The sequence below is a fragment of the Monodon monoceros genome, unplaced genomic scaffold (genome assembly GCF_005190385.1).
Source record: "Monodon monoceros isolate NGI ecotype Baffin Bay Population unplaced genomic scaffold, NGI_Narwhal_1 Super_Scaffold_22, whole genome shotgun sequence".
Lineage (NCBI taxonomy): Eukaryota > Metazoa > Chordata > Mammalia > Artiodactyla > Monodontidae > Monodon > Monodon monoceros.
In genome coordinates this window covers 64562998-64583957 of record NW_021703779.1, presented here as the reverse complement: position 1 = coordinate 64583957, position 20960 = coordinate 64562998, and the positions used below count along the sequence as shown (strand labels likewise).

General features: G+C 38.3%; 1 protein-coding gene across 1 annotated transcript in view; it reads right to left on the bottom strand.

Moving 5' to 3' along the window:
* The window catches only part of ATP7A (ATPase copper transporting alpha), a 118709-nt gene that overhangs the window by 9319 nt on the left and 88430 nt on the right, over window positions 1–20960 (bottom strand). The window contains exons 10-17 of the mRNA XM_029240806.1: window positions 20684–20917; window positions 19449–19540; window positions 17564–17691; window positions 8683–8837; window positions 8339–8473; window positions 6141–6335; window positions 4394–4576; window positions 2474–2690 (exon numbers count right to left, since the gene is read on the bottom strand). Of these exons, the coding sequence (XP_029096639.1) occupies window positions 2474–2690; window positions 4394–4576; window positions 6141–6335; window positions 8339–8473; window positions 8683–8837; window positions 17564–17691; window positions 19449–19540; window positions 20684–20917 (1339 nt within the window). The remainder of the gene's footprint in view (window positions 1–2473; window positions 2691–4393; window positions 4577–6140; window positions 6336–8338; window positions 8474–8682; window positions 8838–17563; window positions 17692–19448; window positions 19541–20683; window positions 20918–20960) is intronic.

The window sequence follows — 20960 nt, the reverse complement described above, 5'->3', positions numbered from 1 at the left end:
TTTAGTGTCTTGAACAGTGCTTAATAAAACCTGTCAGGTGAATGAAATTACTGTGTGTCAGTGTGCTTGATACTGTGAGTTCACAGACAGATAATAAAGAAATCACACTTTAGTAGAAACAGGCAGGCAAATAAAGAATTCTCATGCAGTGTGCCTAGCACATCTAGAGATTAAGTACAGTTATGACTAAAAAAGAAGAGCAAATATCTCTACCTATGTATGTCAGTCAGTGAAGGCTTCACTAAAGAGAGATGTGAGCTAAGTCTTCAAAGATGAGAAAATAGCAAATGAGGTGATCTAATGAGCATGAAACGACACGATGTAAGGAGAAACTCTAAGTAGTTCCATATGGACAAAACACAGTGTACGTGGGTGACAGTGGAAAAAGACAAGATGGGTGGTGCAGGCAGGCAGGAGATGTATCATGGGGAACAGATCTTGAACAAAATCCACAGAGACTGGACTCTGTTCTGTTGGAGATGGAGAGCCTGTAAAGCCAGGGTCCTTAACAGATTTCCATGGAGGGGCTTTTGGATACATACAAACGTCCAAAACAGAAGTTTTCTGAGTGGTGGGCATAGCTTTTACCACCTTCCTCCAAAGGTTCATGATTCAAAAATAGGTTATAAACCACTGCAATAAAAGGTATTAGTCAGAAAGTGATATACTCAGGTTTGCGTGTTAGAAAAATTACTCAAGCACAGATGGGTAGGGGGGGATGCTGGCACACTTAGGTATGTATAGCATGTTTTTGGTCAGATGGATAGACCAACAGGAAACTCGGGAAACTGGCCTTGGCTGCAGATATGGATTTTAGAGGGGCAGTGGAAACCTACAGGTGGTAGAATAAGTGATAAGCATGAACAAGACTGTACAGAGAGGACTTCCCTGGTGGTGCAGTGGTTGGGAATCCGCCTGCCAATGCAGGGGACATGGGTTCGAGCCCTGGTCCGGGAAGATCCCACATGCCATGGAGCAACTAAGCCCGTGTGCCACAACTACTGAGCCTGCCCTCTGGAGCCCGCGAGCCACAACTACTGAGCCCACGTGCCACAACTACTGAAGCTCACATGCCTAGAGCCCGTGCTCTGCAGCAAAGAGAAGCCACCGCAATGAGAAGCCTGTGTACCACAACAAAGAGTAGCCCCCGGTTGCTGCAACTAGAGAAAGCCAGTGCACAGCAACGAAGACCCAACACAGCCAAAAAATAAATAAAATTTTAAAAAAAAGACTGTACAGAGAGAGTATGTAAAATGAACAAAAGACAAAGAACAAAACTCTGAGGACACCCAACATGTGAGAGCAGGAGAAAAGAGGAATCAGAAGAGGATTAGAAAGAACAGCCAGGTAGGTGAGAGGAGAATCTAGAGAAAGCAGGGTCACGGAATCAAGGGAGAAAAACATTTTAGGAAAGAAGAAATGGTCAACATTGTCAAATGCCTTAGCGAGGTCATACAGCAATGAAGACTGAAAAGTGACCACTGGAGGGCTTCCCTGGTGGCGCAGTGGTTGAGAGTCCGCCTGCCGATGCAGGGGACACGGGTTTGTGCCCCGGTCTGGGAAGATCCCACATGCCGCGGAGCGGCTAGGCTCATGAGCCACCGTTGAGCCTGCGCGTCCGGAGCCTGTGCTCTGCAACAGGAGAGGCCAGAACAGTGAAAGGCCCACTTATCGCAAAAAAAAAAAAGTGACCACTGGAGAGGGGACTAAATGAGATCACCAGTGGACTTAAAACAGTTTCACTAGTATGGATGGGGCAGAAGCCAAACTGTGCAGTGAAGAAGTGAATTCAGCCAGCCTAGACTACTCTTTCTAGAAGCTTGGATATTAAGGAAAAGAAAGACAGGTAGGATAAAATCTAGATGGGAATACAGTGATTTTGATGGAAGAAATGTTTATATGTTTAGGAGAAGGAGCTACAACAGTGTGTTGGAAAAAAAAGAAACCAGGGGACATAACAGAGCATGAGGTTCCTGAGGAATCAAGAGAGGGTGGGATCTAGGGCAAAGATGAGGGGATTCATTAGGCAAGATGAGGGATACTACTTTCCCTGAAAAAGGAAACATTCTGAGCAAAAAAACCTGAAAGAACACATGTCTGAGAACCTTAAATTTCTGTGTGAAAAATAAGCAGGACAATTTACTTAGGGAACTAGGGGGAAGGCCACAGGAGCTTGTGAAGGATACAAAAGGTTTGGAGCAGCTGTGGTGAGAAATAAAAGAAAGAAAGCTGAACTAAAAGATGGAAGATCAGCTAAGGCTAGACTTTATCACCCTCTACTGTAATCAAGGAGCACAGCTGAAAAATGTTCTTGAGTAACTGAGTAAAATAATTAGAAGGCCTACAGTGAAACTGATTTACGAAAATGAAACCATGACACCAATCTTGTTTCTTATATAACAGTTCAGATTATAAAGTTAGACATCTGTTAATAACTGTCCCATAATTGGTACTACAAAGAAAATTAGCTTACTTGAGAGCTGGGCATCAATAATCATGGAAGATGAAGTTGATGACTGTTCATTACTTGTATCTATTTGAACCAGGGATGCATTTTTAATATTATTTTCCTCTATCTTCCAGTTATCCTTGTGTAGCAAGCCTTCGATATTGGTGACTTTACAGCTAATACCACAGCCTGGCACAACCTGGAAATCTATGCAGGTACCCAAGGTTTCAGTGTCCAGCTCCTAACGGATAGAAACAGAAGGATTTCCTCTGCTGTTCTAATAATCCAAGGTCCTCATTAGCAAGATCAAAGATTACTGCTGGTTAATTCTAAATGTTTAGACACAATCTACACGCCTGGTTAATTCTGAATGTTTAGAATAAAACTATCACTTATCATTGCCTATTTGACAGTGGGTTTTTGATAAGGACGAAGGAACAGAGCATTGCGTATAATGTTCAAAGTTAGAGGAGAAGTTCACAATACTTATTTTAAATCCCACTTTATAAGATTTATACCAACTTTAAGGAAAGAAAATGTGGAAGGTTTATCAATTTTCTCAGTCCTTTCCAGTAGAGAATTACAAGTTACATATTTAATTCTATTTTCAAGTCAGATTTTCTATTCAGTACAGGGAAAAGGGTAACAAAAAACAGGGCCTTCAGTTACAAGAGGGTCTCTCTAGTATGATTCTGTGTCCTTAGTGAGCCAAAGAATTCTGGTGACCATCACTGTTTCCTGTCTCTTTATATCTTCATCCTCTCTGTTATTTGATTTGGGTGTAAAGAAGCCAGGTCAGTAATAGTTAATAGGTAAAAAGGAAAGAACAAATAAAGAAATGGGAACACCAATGGTGAAACTGCCATGTTCTAACTGAAAAACTATGTGAGATAATTTACAAAGAACTTATACAAATCAATGAGAAAAAGGTAAACAATCATGAAAAAATAGGCAAAGGATACAAGCAAACAGGGTATAGAAAAAGAAATTCAAATGGCCAATACACATGTGAAAAGATGCTCAACCTTATTCATAATTAAAAAATGCAAAGTAAACCATCAATGAATAAATATTTTTTACTTATTGAATTGGAAAAAATAAACTGTTGGTGAGAATGTGGGGAAATGGGCATTCAACTTCTCGTGAAAATATAAACTGGTACACCTTTTTGTGTGGGTGTTGATAATATTTGTCATTTGAGCATTGGTAATATTCATCAGAATTTAACAGCATGTATCCTTTGATCTAGCAGTTGCATTGATAGGCATTGAACATTAGAGATAAATGTGCAAAAGCTGACAAGGATGTTAACTGTACACTGTAAGGGCCAAAAAACCAATCATACAATAGAATACAATATAGTCATTAAAAACAATGAGGCAGATCTATATGTCCTGATATGGAAAAATCATTTAATAAAGTCTTTTTAAAAGGTACCAAAGATTGGTCAATGTATCACCTTTCTATGTAAAGTTTAAAAAATAATAAATGCTGGTATATGAACTAAAAATGGTTAACAGATGCACACTTTTGTGAATATACTAAAAATTATTGAATTGTAACTTTACAAGGGTGAACTTTATGGTATGTGAATTTTACCTCAATAAAGCTGTTATTTAAAAAGACTGTTAACAGGTTAATACTTGTTAAACTTTGGAGAGAGGAATTATGGAAGGGGGCAGGGAATGAGGTTTTCCTTTTTCGTTATGTAATGCTGAACTATCTGAATTTTCCTACCATAAATATGTATTACTTCTATATTAATTTTTTAGTTGACTGGGGTTAGCTGTGTGGTAGGGTTATAGTTAATTTTTGTTTTCATCTTTATACTTTCCTGCATGAAGAAATTAAGACATACAAAATAAAATGAGAAAACATGAGTCTCTCTAGCTTCATACCAACTATATATATGTAAATCATGAATAAACAAGGGAAAAATTGTACCTGCTTGCAGTATTTGGTTATTGCTGCTCCTAGAGGGTGTTCACTGTTACTTTCAGCAGTTCCCACAATGGCCAGGATCTTATTGCATGACATTCTGTTACTTTCCACTAGAACCTTTACTTGATTCACTACTGGGGTTCCATGGGTTATGGTTCCAGTTTTATCAAATACCACTACCTTTACCTGTAAGAAAATCAACATACAATGCACCTATATGGCTTGATAATTCTTAATATTAGCTTTCCAGAAATGAGAAAAAGGTTTACTTTGACAAACACATTACTATCTTGTTTCGTAATAAGCTGACCTCTGATTTAATTGGACTAAATAAACTGTCTTTGGGAGAATAAAAAGAAGGGAGAAAAAGGGAAGAAATATCCTTAGTTACACCTAATAGCCCTCCCTTGCAAATGTTCAACGTACTGTGGACATATGTTAAATAACTAGAACTACTTGTTAAGAGTTGACTGTTAATAGGTAATTAAGAGATGCCTCTAGTGCTTCCAGGGAAAGAGAAAGGCTTTCAGTACTAATGAATAGATCTGTAGGGGAAATCTGGGCAGTAGGCAAATGATTATAAGTAAGTAATTAAGTTGAAGTGTGCACCAGATAAGACCTTCTGGGTTGCTTTGACTTTATTGGCTCTAGATGAGAAGCCTGCCCTGAGAAGAGACAGCTGGGAACCAACGAGGGACACTCAGACCAGGTAGGAAAAAGGAAGAGTCTGGAACTAAAGAACAGTCACCTCACAGTAAACTCGGATAATGAAACTTGAGAAATGAATAGCTTGAGGAACTGAGATGAAAAGAGATATGGCAATTAAGTACAAAGCATGATTCTGGATGAAATTAAAAACAGCTATAAAGGATTATGGAGTCAGCTGAGGAAACTGGAATATGGACAACAGATTAAACAAGAGTATTAATATCAACTTCTTGATTTTGATCTTTGTACTGTGGTTATGTAAGAGATTGCCCTTGTTCTTAGGAAAGGGGCTTCATATCTGCAGTAAAGGGTATATGGGAGTTCTTTATACCATTCTTTCAACTTTTATTTAAGTTTGAAATCATATCAAAATTTAAAATTACTATAAAAATTAGTAGCCCGTATTCACTGGCTAGATGAGGTTCCAAATCTGTTCTAAGTTGTGTTCTGTGTTTACTACATGCATCTCTTTATAGTTTATATCCTCATAATAAGAACATACTAGAAGGAACATGGTTTTAGTTTAAGTCAAATAGCCTTGATTGAGATTGTGATGGCAATTCCAATAGGAGAGAGATCAGGGACAGGATTATATTCCTCAAGTCATAGTTGCAAACTGTCAGCTGGTGGCAGCAAAGGCAGAGGAACAGCAAGCCCTATCTAATGGCGAACAGCACAAACATGGAGCCACACACAAACGGGTTAGAAGCCTGATAGACTTGGGCAAATTGCCTGAGCAAATATCTATGGTGTCTTCCTGCCCTAGAGACCAGTCTAATCTGAGCTGGGATAGGACTCCAGGTTTTCCACACCAGGGTCTACTCTAAAGAGAGTAGGTCTGGAGTAGTTTTAGAGGTCTCATATAGCTAAGGCCAATCCAGAGCAGAACCAAACTGACACCTTTCCTACCTCAGCCCTCACGATAGTGCCAGAAGAGGCTCAGCTTATGGGCTATGTAGAAATAATTTAAGACTCTATTTTTCAATACGGGTGCTATTGCCAGTTTGAATGAGACAACTCTTAGTTCTGGGGAGTATCTTACCTTATGAGCCATCTCCAATGGCTCACCACCTTTGATTAGTATGCCATTTTGAGCGCCTACTCCTGTACCCACCATCACGGCAGTTGGAGTGGCCAATCCCAGTGAACAGGGGCATGCAATGCACAGAACTGTGATTGAGGCTTGGAAAGCAAAGCGTATTATTGTTTCTGTTCGGGAGATACTTCTGTTGTAGCCCTTGAGAAGAAACGCATGAATTTTGATTACTGATTCAGAGCTGGATAAAACAAAAGGAACAAAGCTTAACTCTATTTAAATAAAACCAAAATTTTGGAGTCACACATAATCCTGCTTAGCTACCAACATACGTTTTAGCTATTAGTAAGAAAACACTTTTTTTCTTTTATGAATGTAAGATATTGTTGACATAACTGGTAAACAAGTTACAGTCCTAAAATCAAGATTTCAATTTTGCTGATTCCAGAGTTACAAACTATGGAGTGAATATAAGGAACATAATAAAAGTCAACTCCCCCCCCCATATTGAGAGAATAAGTGTTTTATTAGGGACTTTCAAATATAGCTGCAAACATACGACCCAATTCTCAACATATTTGATCCTGAACAAAAATAATTCTGTACTTCTGTACACTAACACCATAAAGCTGTCTTTCACACTATTCTTTAAAGACAATGAAAAAAATCACCCAGTTTGCAAAGGTTGCTTCACCACATTTCAATAAAATTCTTTTGGACAAAACAACGTGAACTGAGTATATCTGGTAGTATAGCTCTTAGTGACATTGAGTATTTGCTTCTGTGGTTAAGTGTGATCGATAGTATTAGGAGAAATCTCCTAAGGACTCCCTGAACTCATGAGAAAAATTCCTGAAGGAGACACGTTCCAAAATACTTCCCAGCAATCCTCTTGTTCAATGAGTACTCAACCAATATGAATCATTTAAAGAAACTTTTTAATATTATACTAATGACCATATCATGTAATAGATACATAGATGTTATGATTCTACCTGTTCTTTAATTGAAGGGAAAAACAGCATGAAACAGTGTACAGCATGGCATTTTTAAAAGAAAGAAACACAACAAAGTAAGACTTTCTTAGAAATAATGGTTTTACAGTGCTATGTTCTAAGTTCTCAAATACTTAAACTAAGTGATCATCTAAGAGTTATATATAGAGAGAGAGACAGAGTTGGAAGAGATTTTCATAGACATCTAAGCTTATGCTTTCATATATGTCATAAGTGTATGTTTTCATCTACACTAATTCCAACCCTGAAATTTAGGTATTATTATCACTATATTACAGATGACAAAACTGAAGATAAGAGAAATTCAGTGACTTAAAGGTTTTATCTCTAACATGAGGTACAGTCCAGGTCCCATATGTTAGAGAACATCATAGAACTAGAGAAAAGCAGACACTAATATTATATTTATAAAGCACTTAATAAATTACAAAGTGTGCCTAATATATATCATCTTTTCTAACTTTTACAACTGCAAGTTATGTTGGATGAGCATTATTAAAATCTCACTTGAGAGGTGAGGAAACCGAAGCTCAAAGAGAAATCAAGTTGACCTAAGATCACACTGATGGTATGTGGCAGAGCTGAGATCCCAAGATTTTCCTCAATATATCCATTGTCCTTTATGAAAGCAAAATCATGCTGGGACTCAGACTAAGTATAAAATGTGAAAGGTCACTATAGGCATACCTCGGAGATATTGTGGGTTCAGTTCCAGACCACCGAAATAAAGTGAGTCACAAAAATTCTTTGGTTTCCCAATGAATGTAAAAGTTATGTTTACACTATACCATGGTCTACTAAATGTGTAACATCATTATGTCGCAAGAAACATGTACATACCTTAATTAAAAAATAATGCTGTTGGGAAAATGGCGTCGATAGACTTGCTCGACGCAGAGTTGCCACGAACCTTCAATTTGTAAAAAACACAATATCTTCAAAGCACGATAAAGCAAAGTGCAATAAAACGAGGTATGCCTGTACTTGCTTTTGGAAAATCACAAGTCATAATGAAAAAAACCTTTTATGTTTTCTTTTATATTTACAGAAATGCAAATGTTATTCTTATCATCCTCTCACTCCAGTCTGTTAAAGATACCAGTAATTATTAGTTATTTTCCAATTACTTACTTATGCAAAAGATTCACACAGTTTTACATATGAAAAAAGGTGTTATAAGTCACTCACAGGAAAGTAGGTTTCCACAATTTCAAAATTCAGAAATCCAATTATAATCCAAACCAAAAGGGTAGCAATGGAAACAATGACAATAAAAGGAACAAAGTAGCCACTGAGTTTGTCTGCAAACTGCTGGATAGGAGCCTAGAATTAAAAAAAAAAAGATATGTATATCAAAGTCTCCTTTTTTGATAATGAATACAGAGCATATTTGGTATTGAGCACAAATATTTTAATAAACTCCATATTAATACAGCTAGAATTAATCAAAGGAACACATAAAAACTAGATCAAGATTTATACTGAGTGGGCTTTCATGAAAATACTTTGTTTCTCCTAGGGAGTTAATTTACCTTTGATGTTTGTGCCTCCTCTACAAGTCTGACAATTTGAGAAAGGGTTGTGTCTGCTCCAACATGGGTTGCACGGATAAGGAGTGACCCATTCTGGTTAATGGAACCAGCAATCACTGTGCTGCCAGACTTCTTAGCCACAGGCATTGCCTCCCCTATATAAGGAGTAAAGATACATTTAGGGAGCATAAATAAATACTATCTTGAAATATACAGTTATTTGTCAATTGTCAATATCTAGAAAGGAGATTCTTATTTCCTGAAATAGAATCTGGACAAATGCCTAGGTGAAGGTTGCCCTCTCTCTTTCCTTATGTCAGTTCTGGGCCAAACCCAGGGATATATATCTTAAACTGGAAAAACCTAATGTGTTAACTCTTATTGGCAGGTACTTTTGGACTTCCACCCTAGTCTTAGATCATTGCTTCTCAACCTGTTCCCAAGGAGCCTTTATAAATGTAGGAGAGAGTTCTTGCCTGTAATAACTACAGGTGGAGCATGGGTACTGCTACTCCAATTTAGTAGGTCAGGGTCACGGATATTAAATGTACCGTGTGTAGGATAGTCAATCAGAACTAAGAACTGTCCCATCCAAACTAGCAATAGCACCCCTACTGAGAAACACAGAATCCTAAATTATTTCCACACAATTCATAAACTGAGCCACTATCGTTAAGGACTGAGGTAGGAAAGGTGTTATTTTGGTTCGGCTCTGTATTGGCCTTAGTTATCTAAGATCTCTAAAATTACTCCAGGCTTATTCTCTTTAGAGCGGACCCTGATGTGGAAAACCTGGAGTCCTATACCAGCTCAGACTAGACCAGTCTTTAGGGCAGGAAGACCCAATAGGTATCTGCTCAGGAAAATCTGCCAAAGTCTACTGGGCTCTACAGCAGAATGTGACAACTTCCTCTGGTTATACATTCTAGTAATTAACAATCCTCAGTGAAAAGAGCCTTCAGTAGCATAAATAAAACCACAAAGAAAATCTGCAGAAACTGATTTAATACATTCTTAAAAAAACTCATATTCTCTTCGCTCATTATTTACTCGGTCCATAGTTTCTACAAAAAGTTCTTCACCTTTCATGTCTATTTTTTTAAACATCTTTATTGGAGTATAATTGCTTTACAGTGTTGTGTTAGTTTCTGCTGTATAACAAAATGAATCAGCTATAAGCATATGTATATCCCCATATTCCCTCCCTCTTGCATCTCCCTCCCGCCCTCCTTATCCCACATCTCTAGGTGTTCACAAAGCACTGAGTTGATCTCCCTGTGCCATGCAGCTGCTTCACACTAGCTATCTATCTTACATTTGGTAGTGTATATATGTCAATGCTATTCTCTCACTTCGTCCCAGCTTACCCTTCCCCTTCCCCGTGTCCTCAACTCCATTCTCTATGTCTGTGTCTTTCTTCCTGTCCTGCCCCTAGGTTCATCAGAACCTTTTGTTTTTATTTTAGATTCCATATATCTGTGTTAGCATATGTATTTGTTTTGCATTTTCTGACTTACTTCACTCTGTATGACAGACTCTAGGTCCATCCACCTCACTACAAATAACTCAATTTTGTTTCTTTTTATGGCTGAGTAATATTCCATTGTATATATGTGCCACATCTTCTTTATCCATTCATCTGATGATGGACACTTAGGTTGCTTCCATGTCCTGGCTATTGTAAATAGTGCTGCAATGAACATTATGGTACATGACTTTTTGAATTATGGTTTTCTGAGGTATATGCCCAGTAGTGGGATTGCTGGGTCATAATGGTAGTTCTCTTTTTAGTTTTTTAAGGAACCTCCATACTGTTCTCCATAGTAGCTGTATCAATTTACATTCCCACCAACAGTGCAAGAGGGTTCCCTTTTCTCCACACCCTCTCCAGCACTTATTGTTTGCAGATTTTTTGATGATGGCCATTCTGACCGGTATGAGGTGATACCTCATTGTACTTTTTTTTTTAACATCTTTATTGGAGTATAATTGCTTTACAATGGTGTGTTAGTTTCTGCTTTATAACAAAGTGAATAAGTTATACATATAAATATGTTCCCATATCTCTTCCCTCTTGCATCTCCCTCCCTCCCACCCTCTCTATCCCACCCCTCTAGGTGCCACAAACCACCAAGCTGATCTCCCTGTACTATGCGGCTGCTTCCCACTAGCTATCTATTTTACGTTTGATAGTGTATATATGTCCATGCCGCTCTCTCACTTTGTCACAGCTTACCCTTCCCCCTCCCCATATCCTCAAGTCCATTCTCTAGTAGGTCTGTGTCTTTATTCCCGTCTTACCCCTAGGTTCTTCATGACCTTTTATTTTTTTCTTACATTTCAAATATATGTGTTAGCATACGGTATTTGTTTTTCTCTTTCTGACTTACTTCACACTGTATGACAGACTCTAGGTCCATCCACCTCACTACAAATATCTCAATTTCGTTTCTTTTTATGGCTGAGTAATATTCCATTGCATGTATGTGCCACATCTTCTTTATCCATTCATCTGATGATGGACACTTAGGTTGCTTCCATGTCCTGGCTATTGTAAATAGAGCTGCAATGAACATATTGGTACATGACTCTTTATGAATTATAGTTTTCTCAGGGTATATGCCCAGTAGTGGGATTTCTGGGTCATATGATACTTCTATTTGTAGTTTTTAAAGAAACCTCCATACTGTTCTCCATAGTGGCTGTATCAATTTACATTCCCACCAACAGTGCAAGAGTGTTCCCTTTTTTCCACACCCTCTCCAGCATTTATTGTTTCTAGATTTTTTGATGATGGCCATTCTGACCGGTGTGAGATGATATCTCATTTTAGTTTTGATCAGCAATTCTCTAAAGATTAGTGATGTTGAGCATCCTTTCATGTGTTTGTTGGCAATCTGTATATCTTCTTTAGAGAAATGTCTATTTAGGTCTTCTGCCCATTTTTGGATTGGGTTCTTTGTTTTTTTGATATTGAGCTGCTTGTATATTTTGGAGATTAATCCTTTGTCGGTTGCTTCGTTGCAAATATTTTTCCCATTCTGAGGGTTGTCTTTTCGTCTTGTTTATGGTTTCCTTTGCTGTGCAAAAGCTTTTAAGTTTCATTAGGTCCCATTTTTAAATTTTTGTTTTTAATGCCATTTCTCTAGGAGGTGGGTCAAAAAGGATCTTGATGTGATTTATGTGACAGAGTGTTCTGCCTCTGTTTTCCTCTAAGAGTTTAATAGTGTCTGGCCTTACATTTAGGTCTTTAGTCCATTTTCAGTTTATTTTTTGTGTATGGTGTTAGGGAATGTTGTAATTTCATTCTTTTACATGTAGCTGTCCAGTTTTCTCAGCACCACTTATTGAAGAGGCTGTCCTTTCTCCATTGTATATTCTTGCACCCTTTATCAAAGATAAGGTGACCATAGGTGTGTGGGTTTATATCTGGGATTTCTATCCTGTTCCATTGATCTATATTTATGTTTTTGTGCCAGTACCATACTGCCTTGATTCCTGTAGCTTTGTAACATAGTCTGAAGTCCGGGAGCCTGATTCCTCCAGCTCCGTTTTTCTTTCTCAAGATTGTTTTGGCTATTCAGGGTCTTTTGTGTTTCTATACAAATTGGGCAATTTTTTGTTCTAGTTCTGTGAAAAATTTCATTGGTAGTTTGATAGGGCTTACACTGAATCTGTAGATTGCTTTGGGTAGTATAGTCATTTTCACAATGTTGATTCTTCCTATCCAAGAACATAGTATATCTCTCCATATGTTTGTATCATCTTTAATTTCTTTAATTAGTGTCTCATAGTTTTCTGTATACAGGTCATTTGTCTCCTTAGGTAGGTTTATTCCTGGTATGTTATTCTCTTTGTTGCAATGGTAAATGGGAGTGTTTCCTTAACTTCTCTTTCAGATTTTTCATCATTAGTGTATAGGAATGCAAGAGATTTCTGGGCATTAATTTTGTATCATGCAACTCTACCAAATTCATTGATTAGCTCTAGTAGTTTTCTGGTAGCATCTTTAGGGTTCTCTACGTAGAGTATCATGTCATCAGCAAACAGGGACAGTTTTACTTCTTCTCCAATTTATATTTCTTTTATTTCTTTTTCTTCTCTGATTGCCATGGCTAAAACTTCCAAAACTTTGTTGAATAGTAGTGGTGAGAGTGGACAACTTTTTCTTGTTCCTATCTTAGGGATAATGGTTTCAGTTTTTCACAACTGAGAATGATGTTGGCTGTGGGTTTGTCATATATGGCCTTTATTATGTTGAGGTAGGTTCCCTATATGCCTACTTTCTGGAGAGTTTCTATCATAAACGGGTGTTGAATCTTGTCAGAAGTTTTTTCTGCGTCTATTGAGATGATCTTATGGTTTTTCTCCTTCAATTTGTTAATGTGGTGTATCACAATGATTGATATGCGTATATTGAAGAATCTTTGCATTCCTGGGATAAACCCCACTTGATCATGGTGTATGATCCTTTTAATGTGCAGTTGGATTCTGTTTGGTAGTATTTTGTTGAGGATTTTTGCATCTATGTTCATCAGAGATATCGGGCTGTAGTTTCTTTTGTGACATCTTTGTCTGGTTTTGCTATCAGGGTGACGGTGGCCTCATAGAATGAGTTTGGGAGTCTTCCTCCCTCTGTTGTATTTTGGAAGAGTTTGAGAAGGATAGGTGTTAGCTCTTCCCTAAATGCTTGATAGTATTCACCTGTGAAGCCACCTGGCCCTGGGCTTTTGCTTGTTGGAAGATTTTTAATCATAGTTTCAATTTCAGTGCTTGTGATGGGTCTGTTTATATTTTCTGCTTCTTCCTGGTTCAGTGTCAGAAGGTTGTGCTTTTCTAAGAATGTGTCCATTTCTTCCAGGTTGCCCATTTTATTGGCATAGACTTGCTTGTGGTAATCTCTCATGATCCACTGTATTTTTGAAGTATCAGTTTTTACTTCTTCTGTTTCATTTCTAATTCTGTTGATTTGAGTCTTCTCCCTTTTTTTCTTGATGAGTCTGGCTAATGGTTTATCAATTTTGTTTATCTTCTCAAAGAACCAGCTTTTAGTTTTACTGATCTTTGCTACTGTTTCCTTCATTTCTTTTTGATTTATTTCTGATCTGATATTTAAGATTTATTTCCTTCTACTAACTTTCAGGGTTTTTTTGTTCTTCTTTCTCTAATTGCTTTAGATGTAAGGTTAGTTTGTTTATTTGAGATTTTTCTTTCTTTTGAGGTAGGACTGTATTGCTATAAACTTCCCTCTTAGAACTGCTTTTGCTGCATCCCATAGATTTTGGGTTGTCGTGTTTTCATTGTCATTTGTTTCCAGGTATTTTTTGATTTCCTCTTTGATTTCTTCAGTGATCTCTTCGTTATTTACTAGTGTATTGTTTAGCCTCCATGTGTTTGTATTTTTTACATTGTTTTCCCTGTAATTGATATCTAGTCTCACAGCACTGTGGTCAGAAAAGGTACTTGATACGATTTCAATTTTCTTCAACTTACCAAGGCTTGATTTGTTACCCAAGATATGATCTATCCTGGAGAATGTTCCATGAGCACTTGAGAAGAAAGTGAATTCTGTTGTTTTTGGATGGGATGTCCTATAAATATCAATTAAGTCCATCTTGTTTAATGTACCATTTAAAGCTTGTGTTTCCTTATTTATTTTCATTTTGGATGATGTGTCCATTGGTGAAAGTGGGGTGTTGAAGTCCCCTATTATGATTGTGTTACTGATGATTTCCCCTTTTATCGCTGTTAGCATTTGCCTTATGCATTGAGGTGCTCCTATGTTGGGTGCATAAATATTTACAATTGTTACATATTCTTCTTGGATTGATCCCTTGATCATTATGTAGTGTCCTTCTTTGTCTCTTGTAATAGTCTTTATTTTAAAGTCTATTTTGTCTTATATGAGAATTGCTACTCCAGCTTTCTTTTGATTTCCATTTGCATGGAATATCTTTTTCCATCCCCTCACTTTCAGTCTGTATGTGTCGCTAGGTCTGAAGTGGGTCTCTTGTAGACAGCATATATATGGGTCCTGTTTCTGTATCCATTCAGCCAGTCTATGTCTTTTGGTTGGTGCATTTAATCCATTTACATTTAAGGTAATTATTGATATGTATGTTCCTATTCCCATTTTCTTAATTGTTTTGGGTTTGTTTTTGTAGGTCTTTTCCTTCTCTTTTTTTTCCTGCCTAGAGAAGTTCCTTTAGCATTTGTTGTAGAGCTGGTTTGGTGGTGCTGAATTCTCTGTGCTTTTGCTTATGTGTAAAGGTTTTAATTAATCCATCAAAACTGAATGAGGGGGCTTCCCTGGTCACACAGTGGTTTGAGAGTCCACCTGCCGATGCAGGGGACACGCTTCGTGCCCTGGTCCGGGAAGATTCCACATGCCATGGAGCGGCTGGGCCCGTGAGCCATAGTCGCTGAGTCTGTGTGTCCGGAGCCTGTGCTCCGCAAGAGGAGAGGCCATAACAGTGAGACGCCCACGTACCGCAAAAGCAAAAGAAAAAAAAATGAATGAGATCTTTGCTGGGTAATCTCGGTTGTGGTTTTTTCCCTTTCATCACTTTGAATATGTCCTGCCACTCCCTTGTGGCTTGCAGAGTTTCTGCCAAAAAATCAGCTGTAAACCTTATGGGGATTCCCTTATACGTTATTTGTTGCTTTTTCCTTGCTGCTTTTAACATTTTTCTTTGTATTTAATTTTTGATAGTTATTTAATGTGTCTCAGCATGTTTCTCTTTGTGTTTATCCTGCATGGTACTCTCTGTGCTTCCTGGACTTGATTGACTATTTCCTTTCCCATGTTAGGGAAGTTTTCGACTATAATCTCTTCAAGTATTTTCTCAGATCCTTTCTTTATCTCTTCTTCTTCAGGGACCCCTATAATCCAAATGTTAGTGCATTTAATGTTGTCCCCAAAGCCTCTGAGACTGTCCTCAATTCTTTTTATTCTGTTTTCTTAATTCTGCTCCCTGTCAGTTATTTCCACCATTTTATCTTCCAGGTCACTTATCCGTTCTGCTGCCTCAGTTATTCTGTTACTGATTCCTTCTAGAGTATTTTTAATTTCAGTAACTGTGTTGTTCATCACTGTTTGTTTCCTCTTTAGCTCTTCTTGATCCTTGTTAAATGTTTCTTGTATTTTCTTCATTCTGTTTCCAAGATTTTGGATCATCTTTACTATCATTTGTCTGAATTCTTTTCCAGGTAGGTTGCCTATTTCATCTTCATCTATTTGGTCTTGTAGTTTTTTACCTTGCTCCTTCATCTGTAACATATTTTTTTGTCATTTCACTTTTTTTTCTTTGATGGGTGGTGGTGTATTCCTGTCTTACTGGTAGTTTGGCCTGAGACATCCAGCACTGGAGTTTGCAGGCAGCTGGATAGAGCTGGGTCTTGGTGCTGATATGAGGACCTCCGGGAGGCCTCACTCCAATTGATATTCCCTGGGGTCTGAGGTTGTCTGTTAGTCCAGTGGCTTGGACTCTGAGCTCCCACCACAGGAGCTCAGGCCAAACCTCCAGCCTCAGAACCAAGATCCCGCAAGCTTTGTGGTGTGGTAAAAAAAGAAAAAAAAAGGTAGAAAGAAAGAAAAAAAGGAGCAGTACAATATCAACGAATAAAAAATAAAATTAGAAAGATAAAAATTGTATTAGGAAAAATAAAATTATAATTGAAACAACTGCAACAAGGTAAAATAAAACCACAACAGAAAAAAGAAAAAAAAACAAGGTGGGGGGCAGGGAAGAAGCCAAAAGGAGAGATCACTAACAAAGTATAAAGAATAAAATAAAATTACAAAAATAAAAGAAAAAAAAAGACTTGGCTATGGGGGTGGAGTTTAGGGAGGGTGGAACTTAGGCAGGGGCAGGGTTTACGGTGTGGCAGGACCTAGGCGGGTGGGGAAGTGACATTTGAGCGTGGGGTGGGGCCTAGACAGGGAGACATTCAAGCATGGGGAGGGGCCTCTGCTTAGGACCTGCGCTAAAGGGGACAGGCAGCACGTGGAAATGAGGGCCTCTGGAGTGTGGAGTTCCCGAGTTTGGAGGTAGGGCCCTGGGTGAGGGTGTGTGGGTGGAGTTTAGGCCCAGCTCATTGGAGGGGGTCTCCGAGTGTAGAGGTAGGGCCCTGGGTGGGGGTGTGGGGCAGGGCTTGGGCTCTGTGTGGCAGGAGGGAGGCTCCAAGGGCAGAGGATTAGGCCTGGGAGCCCAACAGGTGCCCCGGTGCCTAAGTGGACAGGGAAAGCACTGGCCCCTTCCCTCCCTTTCCTTCTTGCCCCTCCCCCACTGCCTCCCCCAGGGTCTCCCCTGTTCCTGATGGACTCCTAACCGTGGGTGGGTCCCACTGGGTGTAGGAACGCCTCCCCTCCCCCAGCCACCCCTCAGGGGTGCCAGTCCCAGAGGTCCGGACTTTACTTTTGCTTCCCCTTCCCTCCCACTCCCTCAGGACCTGCATGGCTGGAGGGGGCCTAGGTGGGCAGAGAATCAGGCCCGGGATCTCAGGAGGTTCCAGGGCCCAAGTGTGCAGGGGAAGCCTGGCCATGCTCCCTTTTGATCCTCTGTCCTCCCAGTGGTTCCCTAATTTCCTCCTTCGGGTGTGGGATCCCTGCCCCTCAGGGGCGCCAGTCCCATCCCACCTCCACTTCTCCTCCCCCTTCACTCCCCCCATGCCCCATGTCCTACCCGGTGGCTGGGGGTTCCTCCCATCCCGTTAGGTGTCTGTGGTTCCCCACTGGTGCCTGGTAGGTGCCCTAGTTGTGAGGAGATGCGAATTCTGCATCCTCCTAGTACGCCATCTTTTGGACTTCTTTCATGCCTATTTTTAATTATCACTTTGGATTCACTTCACTTTCATGTCATGATCCTCTGAAAGAACATACCTGTGATGAGGGACTCATCTACCATAGAATGTCCTTCAATAACACGCCCATCCACTGGAAATTTGCCTCCTGGAACCACTTTAATGATGTCTCCACGTTGTACAAGTTCCACATCCACTTGCTCTTCACTGGATATGAGTTAAAATAAAAAGCACCATGACAGTATGCTTCTCCCCCTGATCTTTCCATGCAAGTTTTTTAGTTGACATCAAGCTTGTGGCCCCATAATTGCTACCAATGGAAGTTAAAACCAACATTTAAGTTAGGAGCTACAGTGTCAGTCTTTTTCACTGTTGGGGAATAGCTCATTAGCTAGCACAAAGAAGCACTCTAAGTATTTGTTGAATAGTCATTGAACTAATAAATGAAAGCTTTAGAAAGAATGGAATGGGTTTTACTGAACAAAACAACTAATTTATTGTATACATTTGCCTAAATAATTTTATGAGGAAAGGAATGAGAAATACAAAAGAATGAAATCTAATCAAGTCTTTAGCTCTAACTTCCAGTTTACAGGTAATATAGGAGTTATAGAACAAGTTAAATGATTCCAGACAGAAACAGAGACAAATTTGGACTGTGGGATTTTCTAAAGGACTACTGATAGATGCTTCTTTACCAAGTCAAATGTATGGAGAGGGAGGAGCAGGGAGGAACAAGGGAGGGAGAACTGGAGAGAGGAGCTATTCTACATTAAAACAAACATGTCAGGAGAAAGACAAATACTGTATGATGTCACTTATATGTGCAATCTAAAAAATACAACAAACTAGTAAGTACAACAAAAAAGAAGCAGACTCACAGATGTAGAGAAATAACTAGTGGTTACCGGTGGGAAAAGGGAACGGTGAAGAACAATATAGGGTAGAGGATTAAGAGGTACAAACTACTATGTATAAAATAAATAAGCGACAAGGATATATTGTACAACATGGGGAATATGGCCAATATTTTATAATAGCTATAAATGGAGTATAACCTTTAAAAATTGTGAATCACTACATTGTACACTTGTAACTTATATACTATTGTACATGAACTATAACTCAATTAAAAAATCAAAAAAAAACCAAACAGTGGCTTCCCTGGTGGCACAGTGGTTAAGAATCTGCCTGACAATGCAGGGGACACGGGTTCGATCCCTGGTCCAGGAAGATTGCACATGCTGTGGAGCAACTAGGCCCATGTGCCACAACTACTGAGCCTGCGCTCTAGAGCCCGTGAGCCACAACTAACGAGCCCATGCACCACAACTACTGAAGCCTGTGCACCTAGAGCCCGTGCTCTGCAACAAGAGAAGCCACCACCATAAGAAGCCCGTGCACTGCAGCGAAGAGTAGCCCCCGCTCGCTGAAACCAGAGACAGCCCGCACACAGCAATGAAGACCCAACACAGCCAAAACAAAACAAAAAACTCAAAACTTAAAACAAACAAACATATCAGTCAAATGCAGTGACACATGGACCTTTTCTGAATTCCATTTCAAACAAAGAAACTTAAAACAGTTTGGAGACAACAGGAGAAATGTTAATATGGACTGTGTATTAGATCACATTAAAGAATAATTGTTCATTTTGTTAGATGCAGTATGGGCATTATGATTATATAAGACTATGTCCTTTTTTAGAAATACAACAGGAATATCTGCAGTAAAACCATATAACCATATAACCATATAACTGGGATTTACTTTAAAATTCTACTGCAACAACAGAAAGAAAAATAGATTGTATAGACGAAGTAAAGTGTGGCAAAATGTGAATAATTGTTAAATCTGGGAGATAGATTATGTGAGTTCATTATACCTTTCTCTCTACTTCTGTGTATATTTGATATTTTTCCTAAGAAGTTAAAAAGAGAAGGAAGAATAATGAAGGTAAATACCTCAAGACGATATTATCAGAGTCGAGAGTTACAATAGTTGCTTCTGTAGCTTGTAGTGAAATTAGTTTGGCAAGAGCCTCTGATGTTTTGCCCTATAAATTAAAACACATACGTTAACAATGTTAAGAAAGAAAAAGTCTTATGTAAAATAAAGGCATAATCTTTAACATTTACTTAAAAGACAGCTTTAGGAATGTTAATTAATTCAAATCAGAAAATGTTTCACTTTGAAAATATGAAGTACACAGAATATGAAATGTATTATTAGGTATAATTTATAAATAAATAATGTAAATTAATAAGAAAAACATCAGAACCCAATAGGTACATGAGCAAAGGACATAAATAGGCAATTCATTTAAGAAGAAATATAATACCTGCTGTGTAGAAAATGTTTACCTCTGCTATTAATGGAAGAAATGCAAACTAAAGCAACTCTATGATACCATTTAATGCCTACTAACTTAGCAAAAATTTAGATAGGAGTCAGTGCTGATGAAGTTGTAGTAAAACTACTTCACTAACATACCCTTGATGGCAAAAATTGTTAAGATTAGTAGCATGAGCCATAGAAAGATTTATGCCCTTTAATCATATCCTTTGTAATTTATCCTAAGATAGTAATTCAGTAGAAATAACTATTAACCATGTTTAATGCAGGATTACCTAAAATTAAACTCTGGAAACAATCTAATTGAGAATAAAATCAGAATGGTTTAGTAAATTATAGCACATTGATTTGAGAGAATATTATTCAGAAACACTGAGTAATTATCTAGACTGCAAAAATGGGGAAAAAACTTTAAAGTGTTAAGGGCACAAAGTGGTATGGATACCATGTTTGCCACACCGTAAAATATAAACGTATGTAGAACAGGATTAGAAAGTGATTTCCGTTATACCATGGGATTGTGGGTGAATTTTTTTCCATCATTATTTTAAATCTGTGGTCGCATCAATTTTTCCATTAATAATGTGATATAAGTAAAATAAGTACTCTTAAATGTCTCTTAAAATAAACAAGGACACACTGTATTATCTAAAGTATTAATTCCATAAATTTGGTAAATCTTCTAAAGGAATATTTAACCTAAAATACTGCCAAAACAAAAATACTTCTTTTAGTACATCGTTAACTACATAAATCAATGTATATTTCCAATAATTGGTCTAGAAAATATTATGGTCATTTACCCACCCAAGATTTTAATAAATGTCACCCTTTCTTACTTTACCTTTGCTACATGTTCCAGCCACCGGCCTAGTGCAATAAACACAAATAGCATAGGAGGTGTGTCAAAGAAAGTAACAGGGTTCACTTTGGCTCTCTCATACATTGCAACCAGAAGAATAACCAAAGAATAAGCAAATGCAATGGTAGTTGCCAGCACAATCAGTACGTCCATATTTGCAGTTTTATGTTTCAGCGCTTTGTAGGCCTGAATGTAGAAGTGCCAGCCTCCAAAAAACTGTAATATAGAAACAGTGATTAGTGCTTTTAAAAAAAGCTGA